Genomic DNA, 19,437 nt, shown 5'->3' with positions numbered 1-19,437 from the left:
ATAATCCTATGCATCATCCAGACGACTGATACCCATCATGACCCAGCTCCATCCCTGCCTCAGTTCACCTGCAGCTGAAACCCTTACTTACCTTTGGACTCGACTATTCCAATATATTCCTTTCCAGCCTCCCAATTTCCATCCTCTGTAAACTTGAGCTCATCCAAAAGTCTATTGCCTGTGTCCATCCTTCAACCAAACCTCTTTCGTCAATCACCCTGTGTTTGCCGGCTTATATTAGCTCCCTGACTGACAATGCTTACAATTTCAAATTCTCATAATTGTTTACATGACTTTGTTTTTCCCTGCTCTATAATTTCCTCCAGCTGCAAACCCTCCAAGATATCTGTACTACTCCAATCCTCGCCTCTCGAGCATCCCCAATTTTATGGTGGCTGTGCTTTCGGTTGCCTTGGTTTGAATCTCTTGAATTCCCTCCCCAGTCCTTTCCACCTTTGTTGCCTCCTTTCAGTCACTGATTAAAAACAACCATTTAGCACAAGAATTTGGTCCCTTTCCCTATGATAAGCTATGGAGTTCAACATCAAGTTTGTTCGATAAAACTTCTGTGAAGCAGCTTTGAGTGTTTCAATGTGTTAAAGCTGCTATAAAAATACAAGTTGTTATTCTTTGTGAGTGCTGTGTGTTGTGGTTGGGGATGTGCAATTTGTGTGTGTGTGTGTGTGTGTGCTATCTGTCAGTCATTTCATGTGCATTCCAGTTCCTCCCTCTCCCTTTTGTTGCTGCACACCCTAATGGGACAGGATCCAACTCCACAGAACAATGCGTTGCATTGTTAGCTTTAAAATAAAAATTTTCATTTTGCACGTTTCACTGCGGATGCCATGGCCCACTCGAGAATTAAGAGGCAGGGACGGTATCAACAAGCACACCAACTCGGAAACTTGTTTATGGGTTGTTTACTTAATCTACGTTGTAAGGAATTTACTGTTTCTCTTGTTTGTGAGCCCTATTCATTTCCCAAAATATACAGGTGCAGGTAGTCCATGGGCTTACCAATGTGCTGTTGCACAGCTGATCAAAAGGAGCAAGGGAAGGACTACAGGCCAAATGTCAGATAAGAGCCATGAGAAAACTCACCATAATGCAGAAAACATGTGTTTCCAAACTCAAACCTTAAAACACTGAGCAGAATTGTCCCAGAAATCGGCAAAATCTGATTATGGGCAGGTAAAATGACATTTGACCTGCTGATACCAATGACAGCTTTTTCTATTGTATTTTGCTTTAAAAATACAGAGGCACAGGTTTCTCATTGGATCGCTGATGATCTTGATTCACCTATCCGCCCCAATCTCAGAACATTGGCAATCCATGCGCCATATTTAAAGACTGCCACTCATAGAGCTAGCACTCCTGAAGGAATAGGATGCCATTAGGCACTGATGGTTGTCAAAGCCAAACAACATGCTGCCCTAAATTTAGAGATGCCTCCCTCGAGTGCTAACTAGATGCAAAGGAAGCCTCTTGCGATGTCTCCTACCCCTGCTCTGTGGGAAGACCACAAGCAATCTGATCACAGATAACGACGAGACAGAATACAGGATAGAGATAGAGAAGCTGGTGAACTGGTGCAATTACAATAATCTCTTCCTTAATATCAATAAAATGAAGGAGATAGTCATCGACTTCAGGAAGCGCAATGGGGGACGTGTCCCTGTCTACATCAAATGGAACGAAGTAGAAAGGGTCAAGAGCTTCAAGTTTTTAGATGTCCAGATCACCAACAACTTGTTCTGGTCCCCCCTGCTGATACTATAATTAAAAAAGCCCGCCAATGCCTCTACTTTCTCAGAAGACGTAGGAAATTTGGCATGTCTGCTGCACCTCTCACCAACATTACGGATGCACCATAGAAAGCATTCTTTCTGGTTGTATCATAGTTTGGAATGGCTCCTGCTCAGCCCAAGACCACAAGAAACTACAAAAGGTCATGAATGAAGCCCAATCCATCAAGCAAACCAGCCTCCCATCCATTGATACTGTCTACACTTTCCGCTGCCTCGGCAAAGCACCTAATATGATTAAGAAACCCATGCATTCTGGACATACTCTTTTCCATCAGGAAAAAGATACAAAAGCCTGAGGACACGTTCCAACTGACTCAAGAACAGCTTCTTCCCTGCTGCCACCAGACTTTTGAATGGACCTATCTTGAATTAAGTTGATTTTTCTCTACATGTTGTATATGACTGTAACACTACATTCTGCATTCTCTTGTTTCCTTTTGTATGAAGAGTATGCGTTGTCTGTATCGCGCGCAAATAACAATACTTTTCACTGTCTACTAATTCATGTGACGATAATAAATCAAATCAAATCATCAGGAAGCATGTCTAGACCCTTCTTTTCAAAACTGGCCACCAAACACACCAATCATAATTGGTTGTGCAAAATCCCAGCCGTGGCATCTCCACCTTAGCTATTATCCAAAACATAGGGCGTAATTTTACAGTCCCGATGCGACAGAGGGGTCAAAAAACGCAGCGAACCATTGAAAACTCGAAGGCCAAAAGATCCCAGTGATGGGAGGGGCTGTGAACTTTAGCCAGTAATGCCCAACATTAGATTCCACGCACGAATGGACAACATTTGCTAAACAATCTTGATAGCATTAAGAATTACAAAGAAAACTAATTTAAGATTAATAGTCAGGTTCACAGTGTGACTCACTCATGTGTGGGAGAAGCTACATATATTCACACGCAGGGTCCTGTCCTTTGCAGACAGAAGGAGTATGTCCACGCTTTCACATTTTTCAACTAATTGAAAGCTTAAGTAGTGCATAGCCATCCTTACTTCTTTCTCCATGGCAATGCCTTAACCAGTCTGAATCAACCTGCCTGGTTTGAACTTGATCAAAAAGCTTGTCTATTAACTGTTTCCTGCTGCCTTCCCATTCCAATGCTTGTAGCAATCAGAGTCGACATACCAATTGGTGCAGTATAAATTGTTTAGAGTCGGTAAATGTACTTTACTTACGTACATTTGCTATCACATCCACCTAAGAATGTTTAAAGTTGTATATTTTGTGGCAGGGTCGGTGCAAGTGGGCTCTGAATATTCTTGATGTTAAGACCCCAGGGAACTCTCAATCTCGCTCTGATAAGGACTCTCACAAGGCTCGCTCAGTATGATAATCCCTCCCATTCCAAAGTAAAGCCCTGGGCTCCAGATGGCACCCAGTCACATCAATGACTGAATCTGTGAGCACTCTCAGAGGAACTGTGGACACAAGTCCTGCCACCCACTTTGTCCCTTAGTGTGTTGGAGAATCAATTGCATCATCACTGAGTTTTCTTTCAATGAAAGGAAACCAACTGAACAATACACTCAGCAGCTGCCAATATTCTATTAAGTTGTATGGCAGCACAGTTCATAAATAGTACATTCCTTTGCTACTATGGATTGCACTCACCTCCCATTTAATCTCCAAAGGGAATGTTTTAAGATAATTGTCTGACGCCCAAATTTAATTAACTGACATTCCAGGATACCTATTGACCTTTTCATATTTCATTCCTGGCCAAGTGCTTTCTGCAGATGACTCTCTTGTGTTCTTGGCAGCACAAGGACCATTGTGTTCCACGGATTATTAAATCCCACAAAACATTCCTTGCTTTATTCCTTGGATGAACATTGAAATTTTCTCTTGTTTACCTGCCAGTCTGCACTGGATTATTGATGAGTACTTCATGGGTGGCATGAAGGCAAGGAAATGTCCACCAAGATCCAAATGGAGCAGAACAGACAAGTTTCTTGGGAATGACTTGAGTACAACCTCGATAAAATTAAACACTGAAAACTTTATCAGTTCAATAAAAGAACCCACTCGTAAGTCAGTACTGGTGCTTTTCACAGGTGAAATTAAGAAAAGAACAGTGAGTAAAAGACCAACTCTTCCACAGAGTGTAAATCTGGGAAACATTGTTCTCGGTAACTCATACCCTCATAAAAGAAATAAAAGAAATAATACTAATGAAGGGAAAATAAACTGGAAAATTCTTCTCTAATTCTCTATCAGGCAATATGAATTAGAAGCAACAGCAGGGTATTCAACACCTTGAGCTTCAATTCTACTCTCCGCTCTACTTTCATACCTTTTGACTCACTTCTCAGAATGTGTCTAACTCAGCCTTAAAATTATTTGATGATCCAGCCTCCACTGCTCTTTGGGAAAGAAAGTTCCACAGACTAACAACCCTCTGAAAGGAAGAAACTCTTCTCATCTCCCTATTAAAAGGTTCTGTTCTCCCTAACAAATTCCCTCAAGATCCTTTTTGTTTCTGTAATAACTTGAGGACAACTCATTATGACTTCAAGTTAAGAAGGGTTTATCAGCAACAATATAATATGCACATACACACAATGGTCAGACAGAGCTCAAGATATGACTGCACTCTCTGCTCCCCAGATCCAAGGGTGGTCTTGCTCCCAATTGGCTCAGCTTCTCATGCTGACTCTCCATTGGGTGGGACCCGATTCTCTGCCCCTCAGGGATCGGTCTCTTAAAGGGGCCAAGCTACCGCAGTTTCCATAACATCACCTCTCGTTCTTCTAAACTCCAGTGGGTATATGCCCGACTGTTCAACCTTTCTTCGTAAGGTAACCCTTTCAACTCTGGCATCAGTTGAGTGAACCTTCTCTGAACACTCTTACGCAATTATATCCTTTCTTAAATAAGGAAACCAAAACTGTACACAGTATAACTGCAGCAAAACTTCCCTATTTTAATGCTCAATTTCCTTTGCAATAAACAACAACATTCCATTTGCCATCTTAAACATTTGCTGTATCCGCATACTAATATTTGGGATTCATGCACCGTGACAGCCAGATTCTTACAATCTCTCTCCATTTAAATAATAGCCTGATTTTTCTATTTTTTGTGATAAAGTAGACAAGTTTACATCTTCCCACATTATAGTCCACATGCCAAATTTTTTGGCCATTCATTTAACCTATCAAGTTCCCTTCATCGATTGCTCATATCCTCGTCACAATTTATTTTTCCAACCTACCTTTGCGTTATCAGCAAATTTAGCAATCATACATTTAATCTCATCATGTAGATCATTGAGATAGATTGTAAACAATTGAAGCCCCAGCACTGATTCCCCATGGCTCTCCCTAGATACAGCTTGTTAACTCAAAAATGATCCACTGATCCCGACTCTCTATTTTCTATTCGTAAACTAATCCTATATCCATCATAATTTGTTACCCTGATACCGTGAACTCTCACATTGTAGAGTGAACTTTGATGTGGCATCTTATCAAACACCTTTTGGAAATCCAAGTACGCCATTTCTACAGGTTTGACTTTATTCACATTATTCATTACTTCCTCAAAGAACTTGAATTACTTCGTCGAACACAAATTCTCTTTCAAAAAGCCATGTTGACTCTTTCTGATCACATAAAGAATTTCTGCTATCACGTCTTTTCTAATAGATTCTCACATTTCCCTGTGACAAAAGTTAGGTCAAGTCAGAAAGGCCCGGGACACTACACAGACTATGTATAAAGAAGCTAATATTTCATCAACCTGCCATGAACAAAATTTATGTGTTCCTTTTATGTGTTCCTTATTTCCTTACAATGATTGACCCAACTTAAATTATCCCAACAGCAAGCGTTTGAAAGTTTAAAATACACTGGGCTAACTATTATTACACACTTGTTCTGGAAAATTAAATTGAACCTTTCATTCACTCAACATACACACAAGATCACACACACATGAAGGTTAGATACAGATGAAAGTAAAAGAAGTCAATTATAGTTTATGATTGCCTTTGTCTCTTTCATGACAGGCCTGAAGTTTCTTAAATAAATTGATGGTTTAGTTGAAGCAAAGAACTTGTTAAGCAGAAGATTCGTAGTAAGCTGTCAAGCTTTTTGCAACTGAATTTCCAGGAGATTTGTTTTCAGATGAACTCAAAATTGGAACAGATCGGGATTGTCTTTCTCCCCCTTTCAAAGTATTGTTGTTGAAAGTACTAAATGTGGTTGCATCTCTCCTGGAATCACGACATGTGATCTATCGTGACATTAGTAAAGAGATTTGCAGGCTTCTGTGGTTCTTCCACCTTAAGCCTGGGACTAGCAACATCTTCTGAATAAATCTGCATCACGTTGTACTACAACTCACTGGTGTGGCACCTGATTACTCTTCTTTTTGTGGTAACCACCGGTCGAAACATAACAGTTGCTTATTAACTTGGTCATTTGAATGATCTACAGCTCATTCAATGGCTTCTTGATGGAACTCTGTCTGTAGAATAGGTTCTGCTATTTTTAAAAGCAAACAGAAAGTAAGGTTGTCTTATCATGTAATCTTTTTCAAGTCCAAGGTCATTTTCCAGATAAAGAGGGTGTTTAGGATGATTATACATCCTGTGTGGTGGCTTTCACATCTTGAGAGTTTGAGCCAGCCATTGACATTGCATCTTAATAACCCATTCAATTTGAAATTATCCTTTTGAATTAATTTCAGGAACAAACATTCAATCGAACATCAATCTGGAAGGTTCTTTTTATTTCCTCTTAAAACAGGTAATCAAGTCTTAAAGGACTGCCTTTAAAAAATGCCTTTGAAATTGCGCATTTCGATCCACATCAATCCTCGGGTGGCCATCACTTTTTAGCTAAAAGCAAATTACTATGGATGCTGGAATCTGCAACCAAAAGAGAAAATCTCAGCAGGTCTGGCAGCATCTGTAAGGAGAGAAAAAGAGCTGACATTTTGAGTTCAGATGTCTCTTTGTCAAAGCTTTGACAGAACAGGGGATTCATATTAAGTTATGAGGCTTCTAAAGCTTTGACAAAGGGTCATCTGGACTTGAAACATCAGCTCTTTTCTCTCCTTACAGATGTTGTCAGACCTGCTGAGATGTTCCAGTATTTTTTCTTTTGTTATCATTTTTTAGCTTTTTGGGGTCAGTTTTTAAAATATAAAAAAGTTTGAATTTCACAATATACTGGGACATTACAAACATTTATAAAAAGGTAGAGTCTGCCACTATTTCTTTGCTCTGTTTGGTTAACATGAGATCTTTTAGCCCACTTCCCTCTTTCATCGCATTCTCTCATGGGTTTACTTATTTAGTTTCTTTTAAATTTCCAGCAGAAATGTTTGCCAAATCATTTGGTTTGTGTCCAAATTCTGCTCCATTATCTAACAAAGGGGGAGGTCTTTGGTATCTAAGTGTATCCCAGTGTATCATGCTTCAAATATTTTTACCGTTGAACCAGTCAGAGAGAAAAGCTGCTTCTTAACATCAACCAGAAAAGACAGGACAGTCTTTTCTCTCTGGCAGTCAGGACAAGTGAAAAGACAGATAGTGCTTTGAATTCCTGCATCAAAACAATACGCCATAAAATGGCTGGACATGTGTGAATGAACGAAACAGAGATACCGAATAAAAATCAGAGAATCATAGAATGATGCAGCACAAAGGGAATCTATCAGGCCAACATGGCTAAGCTGGAACTTAGAGAGAGCTTCCCAATTCATCCTGTTTTCCTGCTCCTTCCTCATAGCATTGGAAATTTTCCTCCCTCAAATATTTCAACAATTTCTTTCCATTAAATCAGCTTCCACAACCTTTTCAGGCAGTGTAGATCATGGTAAGTTATGATGCAAAAGAGTTCTTCCCCTCTGGTTCTTTTGCTGATTCTTGTACATTTGTGTACTTCAGGTAACAACTGTGCTGAGATTGAAAGGAGTGTTGATTTATTTGCTCTATCAATACAATCATGATTTTGAAATGAATCTTAACTCTATTTCTCTTTTCATAGACACTGCTTGAACTGCTGAAAGTTTGCAGTATTTTTTGCTTCCATTTCATTTTTCGAAACAGCAAAACACAATGTCAGTTTTCCAGTCTTCACTTTCATAAAGACCATTTGTTTGTCCAAAGTAATGGCAATATTGATGGGGATGAAAGATGTTAAGTGGAGAAAAGGAGAGGTTGGAATATCTGAGATAATCAGAAATGACAATTTCCACAGTAATTCAAACTCTTAGCATTTGGCTCACTCAGGAAAATTCCTGCAAATAATTTGCTCTGTGTTCCAGAAAAAAATGTTTGACAGAAGAGAAGCAATTGCCCCTTTGCACTAGCCCTGAGTCTGCATTGGGTAGAAGGGAGTGGAAGTGGGAAGAAGAAAGAAACAATTTCAATCTCCAATAGTGAGTTGGGTTTTGTGCTGCCCATACACTTACAATGTGACCCCCACCATAACCCAATTGAATTCTCTTCAGCCAAGTTCATTCTGACATAGTTGGCAAACAAGTTTATTTGTTTCCTCTGTATAGGGCTCATCTTGAGGTGGAGGATCGCGGGGAATCTGGCAGCTGATGCAACATTAGCAGGCTGGTTTCTCTTGACCCTATAAATATTTTAAGGAGGCTGCTACATCTTTAAGAAGGCAAACTTCCAGGGGGGGGCAATTTTGACCTGCTACAGGATGCAAAGCTGGTTTTCTACTCTAATTGATTTATTCTCAATTGAAGTCAGTGTCAACTCCAATTATGGCTCTCCTGCCCTTGGAATTACTTCTTTCTTGACTTGAAAGAATTTGGATTAATATTTATGGCCAAGGTGTGGCTCTTGAAGAAACTAAACCTCTAAATTTATCAATTTTTCAAGTAAGATTTTGTTGCTCCAGCAAAAGAGGATACCATATTTTTGTCTATTTGCTAAGGAAGTCTACAGAAGGATAGAGGTAGTCTTGTCACCTGTAGGAAGGGAAGCAGCTAAAATACGCACAGCAAGCCCCCATGGAGAGAAATGTGATCGCGAGCAAATAATGCATTAATTCAAGGAAAAATACTGAAAATTCCCCTGTTCAGAATAGTTCCATGGGTAATTTATATCCATCAAAGAGGGTAAACAGGGCCTTGGTTTAATATTTCATGTGAAAATTAGTTCTTCTGACAATGTATTACTCCTCCTACCTTGGAGTATCATCCCCAGATAATGTGCTGTAATCTCTGCAATGGGACTTAGATCCACAATTCTCTGACTCAGAAGTTAAGTGGTACCACTGAGACATAGCTACCACAAAAATCTTTATACCCTGTTCCTTCCCCTGCTCGTGTTCATTCTTTCACTCACAGGCACAGATCTAGCAATGTTGCCAAAGGCTCATCTGATGAGCAGCGCTCAGTTGCTGCAGCTGTTCTAACTCCCATGGAGGAATTATTTTGCACACTCAGATTACAAACACTCAGGGTGCCTTCGAAGGGGGAAAATGCCTCCCAGTTGAAGAGAAGGAAGTGATATCTTTGTCCTCCAAGGTTCCTGCTAGCAGGGCAGCACAGTCGTTAGCACTGCTGCCTCACAGTACCAAGTACCCGGGTTCAATTCCTGGCTTGTGTCACTGTCTGTGCAGAGTCTGCATGTTCTCCCCGCATCTATATGTGTTTCCTCTAGGTGCTCCACTTTCCTCCCATAGTTCGAAAGATGTACTGGTTCGGTGCATTACATAAGAACATAAGAACATAAGAAATAGGAGCAGGAGTAGGCCATCCAGCCCTTCGAGTCTGCCCCGCCATTCAATAAGATCATGGCTGATCTGTCGCTGCTCAGTTCCACCCTCAGTATACCCAAACAGATGCCAGAGTGTGGTGACTAAGGGATTTTCACAGTAACTTCATTAATGTCAGCCTACTTGTGACACTAATAAATAAATGTTAAAACTTTAGTCCTTCAGAACTTGAATCTATTTCAAAGAAGATGAGGGGAATATTCCTTGGTATTCTGACAAATATTTATAAAGAACAAATTATCTTTTCATTATCTCATTGCTTTATGTGAGATCTTGCTACCCTCAAATTAACCTTCCCTTCCTGGCCGTGATGGATTGAAAACATAGACAGAAAAAGAATTAAACAGAAATATTTGTTGGACAATGTAACAGTGGCGGTTTCTATGGTGGTTAAGCCATTGAATATCAAAGGGATTTTGTTGGATTCTCTTTTGTTGGAAATAGTTATTGTGTGGCACTTATGTGATGCAATGTGAACGTTACCTGTTGCTGTTTAGTCTGAGTGTCGTCCCAGTCCTGTTGCACAGACTGCTTCATTATCTGAGGAGCTGCAATTGGACTGAACGCTGTCATCAAAAATTAACACCCCACTTCAGACCTCATGGTGGAGAGAATGTCTTCAAGGGAGCAGCTAAAGATAGGTGAGCTCAGGACACTCCCTTGAGGAATCCATTACCCTGGGGTTGAGGTAATTGGCCACCAACAATCATAACCATCTTCCTTTGTGATTATTTTGACTCCGGTTTTGGAGAATCTTCCCCGATTCCTGCTAACTTCAATTTTGCTCGGGCTCCTCGATGCCACATTTGGTCAAATGTTGCTTTGCTGTCAAGTGGAGTAACTCTTACTTCATTTCTGGAATTCAGTTCTTTTATCCATATGTGGACCCAGGCCAAAGTGGGAGCAGGAGCTGAATGGTCCTGACAGAATCCAAACTGAGCATTGGTGAGCAACTTTTTGGTGAGGAAGTGCAACTCAATAGCACTTTTGGGAACACCTTCCAAGATATTGCTCATGATTACAAGTGGACTGATGATCTATAATTAGTCACATTGAATTTGTCCTGCTTTTTGTGGACAGGACATACCTGGACGATTTTTCCGACTATCATAATAATCTAAGTCTTGTAACTTTAATGGAACAGTTTGGCTCAGGCATGGCTTGCTTTGTATCAGAAGTCTTCAGCACTGAGATTGGGATCTTGCAGGCTCTTGCTGTTTCCAACGTACTCCGTCATTCCTTGATATCACCTGGTGTGAATCGAATTTCTTGGAGATTGGCAATATTGAGGAGGCAAAAATTGGACCATCTGCTTGGCACTTCTGGCTGAAGATGGTTGCAAATGCTTCAGCCTTGTATTTCACACTGACATGCTGGGCTCCCCGTCATTGAGGATAGGAACCTTCTCTTACAGACTGTTGTTTTATATTCTGCCACCATCAGAGTGACCAACCATCTGGATTTTATGATTCAAATTCTGCGAATATTTCTGAGCCAGAGTTGGCAACTTTTGGCCCAATGGTTCTGAGTGTGGTGAGGGGGCCGTTGGGATTGACAACTCTGGGTATGATTCAGAGGAACTGTGCTTGGTTCTGTTGACCCCAACTGTGGGAGGCACAGGAGTCGATGAGTCTGAACTTGTTCGTGGGGGATTATGATCAATGACTTTGGGTGTGGGGTGGGGGAGGCTTTGTTTGGAAATGACTTTTCAGAGGGGTATGATTGAGGGGACAGTGGTTGGGACTGATAACTGTGTGTTATTAAGGGGTGGGGGTTATGCCTGAGAATGATGATCCTGGGTAACACTGAAGACTTATTGGAGTTGAGGATTCTGGATAAGATTAGGGGAGGGGGCTGATTGGGGTTGATGACTCTGGGTAAGATTAGGGAAGGAGGGCTGATCACTCTGGGTAAGACTAGGGGAGGGGGCGTTGATGACTCTGGGTAAGATTAGGGGAGGTGGGGTTGATGACCGTGTCTGTTGGACGGGGGCAGTGCTCGGGGGGGGGGCCAATGACTCTGGGTGTGATTGAGGAGGCTGTCGCTAGGTGCGATAGCTCGGGGTGTGATTGCGGGGCCCTGTTGCTATGGCTGGCGGTGTGCTGGCGCCGGGGCCGGTTGGCTGGGCCATCCCGGGCCGATCCCATTGAATCTCGCCCCCTTGCCCCGGTGTGGTTTTCCTTCCCGCCTGCGATTGAAGTGGTGGCGGGGAGGCAGTGGTGGTTGTCGGTGGTCCGGAGGGAGGGAGGAGGTGGGCGGTTTGTTGCTGAATTCGGCACCGGCGTGTGTGTGAGAGAGAGAGAGAGGGAGAGGGAGAGTGAGTGCTGCTGCCGGCCGGGATGGAAACGCCGGAAGCGGCCGAGCGGCTGGAGCTGCTCCCGGGATCCGGGATGGAGGAGCCCGCGCTCGACCCGGTGGAACGGATTTTACTGGAGTCGGTGTGTCAGCAACAGGGATGGATCCGGGTGTACGGTAAGCTGGGGGTGGGGGGTGCGGGGTGGGGGGCGGTGTAGAATCAGGTTTCAGGGAAATGATCTGGACTGATGGACTGGACAGGATCTGTGCTGGAAGGGACAGGGTGGGGGCTGAGGCTCGGAGGGGACAGGGTGGGGGCTGAGGCTTGTGATTTGGTTAAAGGTGGGGGGGAGGGAGGGAGGGTAAGGTTTTTGGGTTGAGGGTTGGAGGGGAACAGGATCTGGGTTGAGGGGTGGGAGTGAATCTGAGTGGTGGTGGTGGTGGAGGAGGAGGGGGGGGGGGGAAAGAGTCTGGCTGAAGGGTTGGGTGGAGAGGGACAAGGACTGGATTGAGGGATAGAGGAGAGTAGGATCTGCGTTTAGCTTTGGATGGAGATGGGGGGGAGGCAAGGTTTGGGTTGAGTGTTGGATGGAGACGGATTCTGGGTGGAGGGTGTCTGGGTTCGGGTGATGTCTTCTTTGGATAGATAGAGGCCGTGAGACCCATAACCGGGAAGAGTGATGGTAGCAGCCGGATTGTCACTTTTAACAGAAAAGCCAGACTTGGTGAAATCTGCAGCGAGAAAAGAAAGTTTGAAGGAGAAGTTTGGGGAAAAATGCGAAGCATGAAAGGGAAATGGGGAAAAAATAAGATCAGGCACTTGACTGAACTAATAAATTTCTTTTAACCCTTGCGATAATCGGGCTCACTCTGCCACAAACATTTTCGTCTTGGCGAAAGTTATCTTTCTCATTCTGGCAAATTGGCGCGCCGGAAACTTATTCGCAACAATAACATGTGTAGTTAGTTTCATGTTTTTTAAAGCTTTCAACTTTCCGTGTTGTATGACCGATACTCTTTTTTAATGGTGCAATCCACTGACAACCGACTGTTGGTTTACTTGTTTGTGGATAAAACAGATGTTTTAAAATATTTAATTTTTATTGACAGTTTTTTTGCTTGCTATTTGCAACCACTTATCAACGAAAGCGTTTGAGTGAAGTTTCAACAGTTAGGTTTTGCTGTTGAATGTCAGGAACGTGGCCCGTTGTGACTGCTTGAAACGTATGAATGGATGCAAGAACAATTTCGCCTTTCAGTGCTGCACAAATTCTCCCTCCCCCTGCCATTGTGGCATTGAACCCTGTCCCTGTTCCTGAGATTTTTTAATGATGAAAATCTGAAATATTCTCATTTTGCATAATTCGCAGACACTACGATTACAGTTTTTTTAATTCATTGCAGCAATTATTGTAAGGTGACTGTCAAGTTGTAAGAAGCAGAAAAACCATAATTTCATTTTCCTCACGCATTTGTTTTATGTAACAATATCCAACTTGCCAATTTAGTAATTATAGCTTGTATTTATTTCATTTAATGGAGTTTATTAATAAACTGTGGTATAATCTGCTGTTAGATTTTGATTAAATAATTATTTTAAAAAGTGAGCAATTGTCAAACATGTAATATGTAATACTAATGGGAAATGCAGATTAGATCAGTGCACATCTGGAACAAGATAGCAGGTTGGTGCTCTGATAGTCCCCACTTGGATTGTTCAACTGGTATTCACTGATTCCACTCCAGATTCCAACATTTTATTTACTTTCTTTTTCTTTGTGAATTTTAACCAATGTAAATCAAAAGTTGTGAATGAAAAACCATTTGCAAATCTCTCAAAATGGCAGTAACTGTTGAGTTAACGTTAGAGAGTTCCTCTTTGTCTCTATCATTTGTCTCTATGTGTATTATGTGCATGTACAAGTGAAGTTTGAGTGCTCTGGTTGGGTCAGAATTTAACTCCGAACTCAATCACTTTTTGGTGTTGGAAACAGGTTCAAGCTTGGATAAGGCAATTGTGCAGTTGGGACAGAGAAATGAGACAAATCAAAGGGTACACAAAACCAGATGGGATTCTTTCTATTGGGTTGATGGAACTTGACCATGTTGTAATGTATGAAACTTCGGGATATGCAGAAGAAACACGAATGCTCTGAATCATTTTGTAGTTTTGAACTGAAAATGAGGAATTCCCTAATGGCTCAGTAAAGACATCATGTATGTTTAAAAAGCCCTCAAGATTAATAATATTCCATATTCAATTTATGGCAAGTTCAATCTGTTGCGCTCAGCCACTGCAGAAATAATTTGTCTTCATGTCATCAGATGAGGGTGGAGAAAATTGCCTGTTTATTACAAAAGATCTGCTGAAAAACATGCGTGGGTAGATCTGCATTGGTGACTTTGTCAAGCTTGGCTTTTGTGGCCTTTATGGTTGGATAATTTACTGACACACCATGTTCTGGCACAACACATAAAGAAAGAGCATTCGGGAACAAATATTGTGGAGTTTACCAGGGCTGTGTTAACTTTACTGACTGACTGAGATCCGCTCCTTTCAGAAGGGGTTGGGGATTTAAGTGCCCTGATTAAATGCATTATGGATAACAGACAGTCACTTTGGATGCAATGTGAGTTCATCTTTTGGCATAGCTTTAATATCAAGTTGACTCAATGCCATCTCACTTTGGTGAATTTTTTTCGCGTTTTGTGTCGCTTTTAATTGGCTAGCCTCTGAACTGAAGACTAAAGCTGTCTTTTCTGTTTGCTTTGTTATTGAAATGCCCTGTCCAGTAGGATTTGAACCACTTGGAAAAAAGAGCCAACAACAGACAAGCTTTGAAATAACCAAACACCCATCTGCCTGTCTGAGATGAGCACAAACAAATGCTTTTTGGGACTCTGCAGGTTCATTATTAACTCTGCTGTGGACAAGAAGGGCAGTGCAAAGCATCCTTATTATTTTGTCAAAATGCTTTCTTTGCTTGAGTTAGCCTGAATAGATCCTTCAGTAAATAATTTAACCTGTTTGTGATTTACTTTGTCTGGAGCAGCATGTCCTAATTTGAATTTTATCTGGGAAGCCAGATTGCCTTCTGTTTTCACATGGCATAGTCACGAGTTCAGACTCTTGCTAACGTGGTCCAAATCAGTTTGTGGCAGATGTCCCTTCCTTGGTGGTCTTCTGCAGTAGAACTGTTAGCTGTGGTTTGCACTGTACCATTCATGTATGATAACTGAAACTGAGATCACTGTGAACTTAATCAAATCATTTCTATATCAGCAAAAAAATGAAGCATTGGGATCATTTGAAGATTCAGTTGCAACATACATGCCAGCTCAATGAAATGGTGCCGAAGTGTCAACAGCACCGATTATCAGAGAAGATATTTGGGGCTCAGAGGAGAGTATGATAGGATGAGGGTGGAATTGGCTAATGTAGACTGGGAGCGCAGACTAGTTGGTAGGACAGCTGGGGAACAGTGGAGGATTTTTAAGGAGATTTTTCTCAGTACTCAGCAAAAATATATTCCGGTGATAAGGAATGTAAGAAAAGGGATAACTAAGGAGATAAAGGGTAGTATTAAATTAAAAACCGATGCATACAGAGTGGCCAAAACTAGTGGGGAATTAGAAGATTTGGAAAGCTTTAAAAAAAACAACTAAGAACGTGATAAAGAAAGGAAAGATAGATTATGAAACTAAACTAGCGCAAAACATAAAAGCTGATAGTGAAAGTTTTTACGAATATATAAAAAGGAAAAGAGTGGCTAAAGTGAATGTTGGACCCTTAGAAGATGAGAGGGGAGATTTAGTAGTGGGAAACAAAATGGCTGAGGCCTTAAACAAGTTTTTTGTGCCAGCCTTCACGTTAGAGGACACAAATAGCTTACTGAAAATTGACGGTCGTGGGACTGTAGGGGGTGAGGTCCTTTAAAACGATTATTAGTAAAGAGGTAATGCTTGGTAGGCTAATGAGACTAAAGGTTGACAAGTACCCAGGCCCAGATGGAATTCATCCGAGGGTACTGAAAGAAATGGCAGAAGTAATAGCAGATGTGTTAGTAGAAATTTATGAAAATTCGCTGGACTCTGGGGAAGTGCCGGCTGATTGGAAAACAGCTAATGTGACGCCACTGTTTAAAAAAGGAAGTAGGCAAAAGGTAGGTAACTACAGACCAGTTAGCTTAACGTCCGTAGTTGGGAAAATGTTGGAATCCATCATTAAAAAAGAAATAGCAGGACACCTGGAAAAGAGTGGTTCGATCAAGCAGACGCAGCATGGATTCATGAAGGGAAAGTCATGTTTGATGAACTTACTGGATTTTTATGAAGGTTTAACGAGTGTGATTGACAGAAGGGAACTGTTGGATGTGGTGTTTTTAGATTTCCAGAAGGCGTTCAATAAGGTGCCTCACAAAAAGTTGCTGCAGAAGATTAAGGTACACAGAGTTGGGGGGAAAGTGTTCGCATGGATTGAGGATTGGCGATCTAACAGGAAACAAAGAGTTGAAACAAATAGGTGCTTTTTTGGTTGGCAGTTGGTGGCTAGTGGTATGCCGCAGGGATCGGTGCTGGGGCCTCAACTGTTTACCATATCCATAGACGATCTGGAGGAGGGGACCGAGTGTAGGGTAACAAAGTTTGCTGATGACACAAAGATGAGTGGGAAAGCAAATTGCGTGGAGGACGCGGAAAGTCTGCAGAGAGATTTGGATAGGCTGAGTGAGTGGGTGAGGATCTGGCAGATGGAGTATAACGTTGGCAAGTGTAAGGTTATCCACTTTGGAAGGGATAATAATAAAATGTACTATTATTTAAATGGTGATAAATTAAAACATGGTACTATGCAGAGGGACCTGGGTGTCCTTGTGCATGAATTGCAAAAAGTAAGTTTGCAGGTGCAGCAGGTGATCAAGAAGGCAAATGGAATGTTGACCTTTATCACAAGGGGGTTGGAATATAAAAGCAGGCAGGTCTTGCTGCAATTATGCATAGTACTGGTGAGGCCACAACTGCAGTACTGTGTGCAATTTTGGTCCCCTTATTTGCAAAAGGATGTACTGGCCTCAGAGGGGGTGCAGAAAGGTTCACCAGGTTGATACTGGAGATGAGGGGGTTAGCTTATGAAGAGAGATTGAATAGATAGGGCCTGTACTCGTTGGAGTTTAGAAGGCTGAGGGGTGATCTTCGAGAGACATATAAGATAATGAAGGGGCTAGATAGGGTGGAGAGATTCTTTCCACTCAGAACGAAAACAAGAACTAGAGGTCACAGCCTCAAAATAAGGGGGAGTCAGTTTAGAACAGAGTTGAGGAGGAACTTCTCTCAGAGGGTGGTGAATCTCTGGAATTCTCTGCCCATTGAAGTGGTGGAGCCTGCCTCGTTGAATATGTTTAAGTCGCAGGTAGATGGGTTTCTGATCAACAAGGGAATTAAGGGTTATGGGAAGCAGGTGGGTAAGTGGAACTAAACCACTTTCAGATCAGCCATGATCTTATTGAATGGCGGGCCAGGCTTGAGGGGCTAGGTGGCCTACTACTGCTCCTATTTCTTATGTTCTTGTGCTCTTAGAAATTTTTGGTGAGGATGCTTCTCTTGTATTCGTCTTAATAATCAGCACAGTCAGCGAGACCTAATGTTTTTGCTTCAGCAAGGGATATCATCTTGGAGTGTGAACAGCTACCAATTCATTGTGCTTGAACAAGAGCAAAATAGTATTAAGGTGGAAATCTGAAATAAAAACAGATTATGTTGGAATTATCAAGGAGGAACAGAGTTAATATATTGGATTGATGACCTTTCATTGGACCTTTGTTTCTACTGGGTGATTTTTAATAATTCCATTTGTGCACTTTTTGATTCTCCATGTTGTTTTGTGTTAAGACCTGAAGGTGCACACCTGGTCATTTCTAAATTTACTACTTACGTTTCAATTATTTCAAGATAACCTATTAGAAGAGCTGGAAGTTTGACCCTGAGCTGATAAAGCTAACGAGCTGTTTGGTTTTCCTGTTCGTTTGGTTCCATGCTCGTGCTTTATGATCTGCTTCAATCTTGGTCAACTATCTTTGTTTATTCTTTCATCTATGTCACCCAGTTAGGTTGGGCATGAGTACTGTTTACAGATGACAGTGTTTTTACTGCTCTTTTACCAGTTGACAACTCCAAGATTCTACGTTATATATCATTGTTATAATATGTGCCTTGTGCATTGTTGTTTGTTGCTCACGTCACTTTGGACAATTACTTGCAGTTTTAAAGAACATGAATTACATAGGAAATGCACCATGAAGAGTTATAAATGATTCAAGCTTTTGAGTTAAGTGACAGGAGAGTGTGATTCATTTTATTGCACAAGTCATTTATTCTGCTGATTATCCCTTAAGCTAACTAAAACTTAATGAAAGGTCCAAATAGGAGACCCACATTCTTGTGGTTAGACTGAACTGCTCTTTGTTTCTCAATAATTCAGGTAATTGAACACATCATGCTATGTTAGGATTGCCATTTGCTGCAATCCATAGAGCAAACTACTCAGCTTTTCTTGAGGATCGTTCGTGACACCAAGGAGCAGAAGCTAGTTGCTTGTCCTCCCTTTCTGCAACAAGGAATGGGAATGGGATGCAATCGGAAGGTCAACCAGCATTGGTCTAGTCGAAGTCCTTAAGCTGAAAAGTGTTATCGACTAAAGCTTGAGCAATTCTCAATGTGATAAAGAAACAATCTGAAGTTTGAAGAATTGAAACTATGACAAGAAAACCACCATGTGAAAAGAAGAAAAGTCCTGTTCAGTCATGACAGTATGACACATGGCTTGCTCTCCAAAATGCCAATTCTTCAAGATCTGTCACAATGAAAGCACAAGTACCAGGTGTCTGAAATACATGAGCTAGCTGCTGAATATGTATCTATGTATTGTGGTCACTGAATCACTGCTTCCAGTTTGTAAGTGACTGTATCAGGAAATGGTTTGGTGAGTTATGCGTTCTCAGCTGTGTGACTCTCAGCTGAGGCAGCGACTTCAATACTGCTTTTGTTTGGTGAGTTCATTCATTGACTTGGTGTGGCTGCAATTTGCGTTTATTTTGAAATTAGATAAAGCAGAATGGCATTGCACAACGAAAGAAACTGGACCCTTTAAGGACTTGAGAATGCAAACGGTAATCTGATGAACTAATTCATCTCTGTATGGAAGAACCATTAGTAATTCATGTACTTGTGTCCATTTCATCCTCTTAGAAAGGGCTACAATAATTGTGATTAATACTTAAAAAAAAGTTTCAAAGGCTCATCTGAAGTCCTATCTGAGGGAGAAATTGGCAAAAATGACTGGAAGAGGAACAAGTTCTCTTCCAGTCCAAAAGATAATACTTTTGTCAATGTTTTTATAATGCTGAACATTTGAACATACAGTGGAATTAAGAGATGTAATTTGACCACAACATTCTGTCTGCTTCTTTGCTTTTTTTTTGCTGTAAGTAGACCCTTATAGGATCTAAGGTGGCACAGTGGTTAGCATTGCTGCCTCACAGTGCCAGAGACCAAGGTTCGATTCGCAGC

General features: G+C 41.4%; 1 protein-coding gene across 5 annotated transcripts in view; it reads left to right on the top strand.

Annotated features, from left to right (window-relative positions):
- Positions 1 to 11,894: 11,894 nt before the first annotated feature.
- Positions 11,895 to 19,437, top strand: part of rasal2 (RAS protein activator like 2) — a 388,464-nt gene continuing 380,921 nt past the window's right edge. For all 5 annotated transcript variants that reach the window (XM_080195958.1, XM_080195961.1, XM_080195959.1 and 2 more), the window contains exon 1: positions 11,895 to 12,051. In XM_080195958.1, the coding sequence (XP_080052084.1) occupies positions 11,919 to 12,051 (133 nt within the window). In that variant the 5' untranslated portion in view covers positions 11,895 to 11,918. The remainder of the gene's footprint in view (positions 12,052 to 19,437) is intronic.

Source organism: Carcharhinus amblyrhynchos, chromosome 9 (genome assembly GCF_965287045.1).
Source record: "Carcharhinus amblyrhynchos chromosome 9, sCarAmb.v2.hapA, whole genome shotgun sequence".
In the NCBI taxonomy this organism is placed as follows: domain Eukaryota; kingdom Metazoa; phylum Chordata; class Chondrichthyes; order Carcharhiniformes; family Carcharhinidae; genus Carcharhinus; species Carcharhinus amblyrhynchos.
This window is presented reverse-complemented; position numbering and strand designations above follow the sequence as displayed.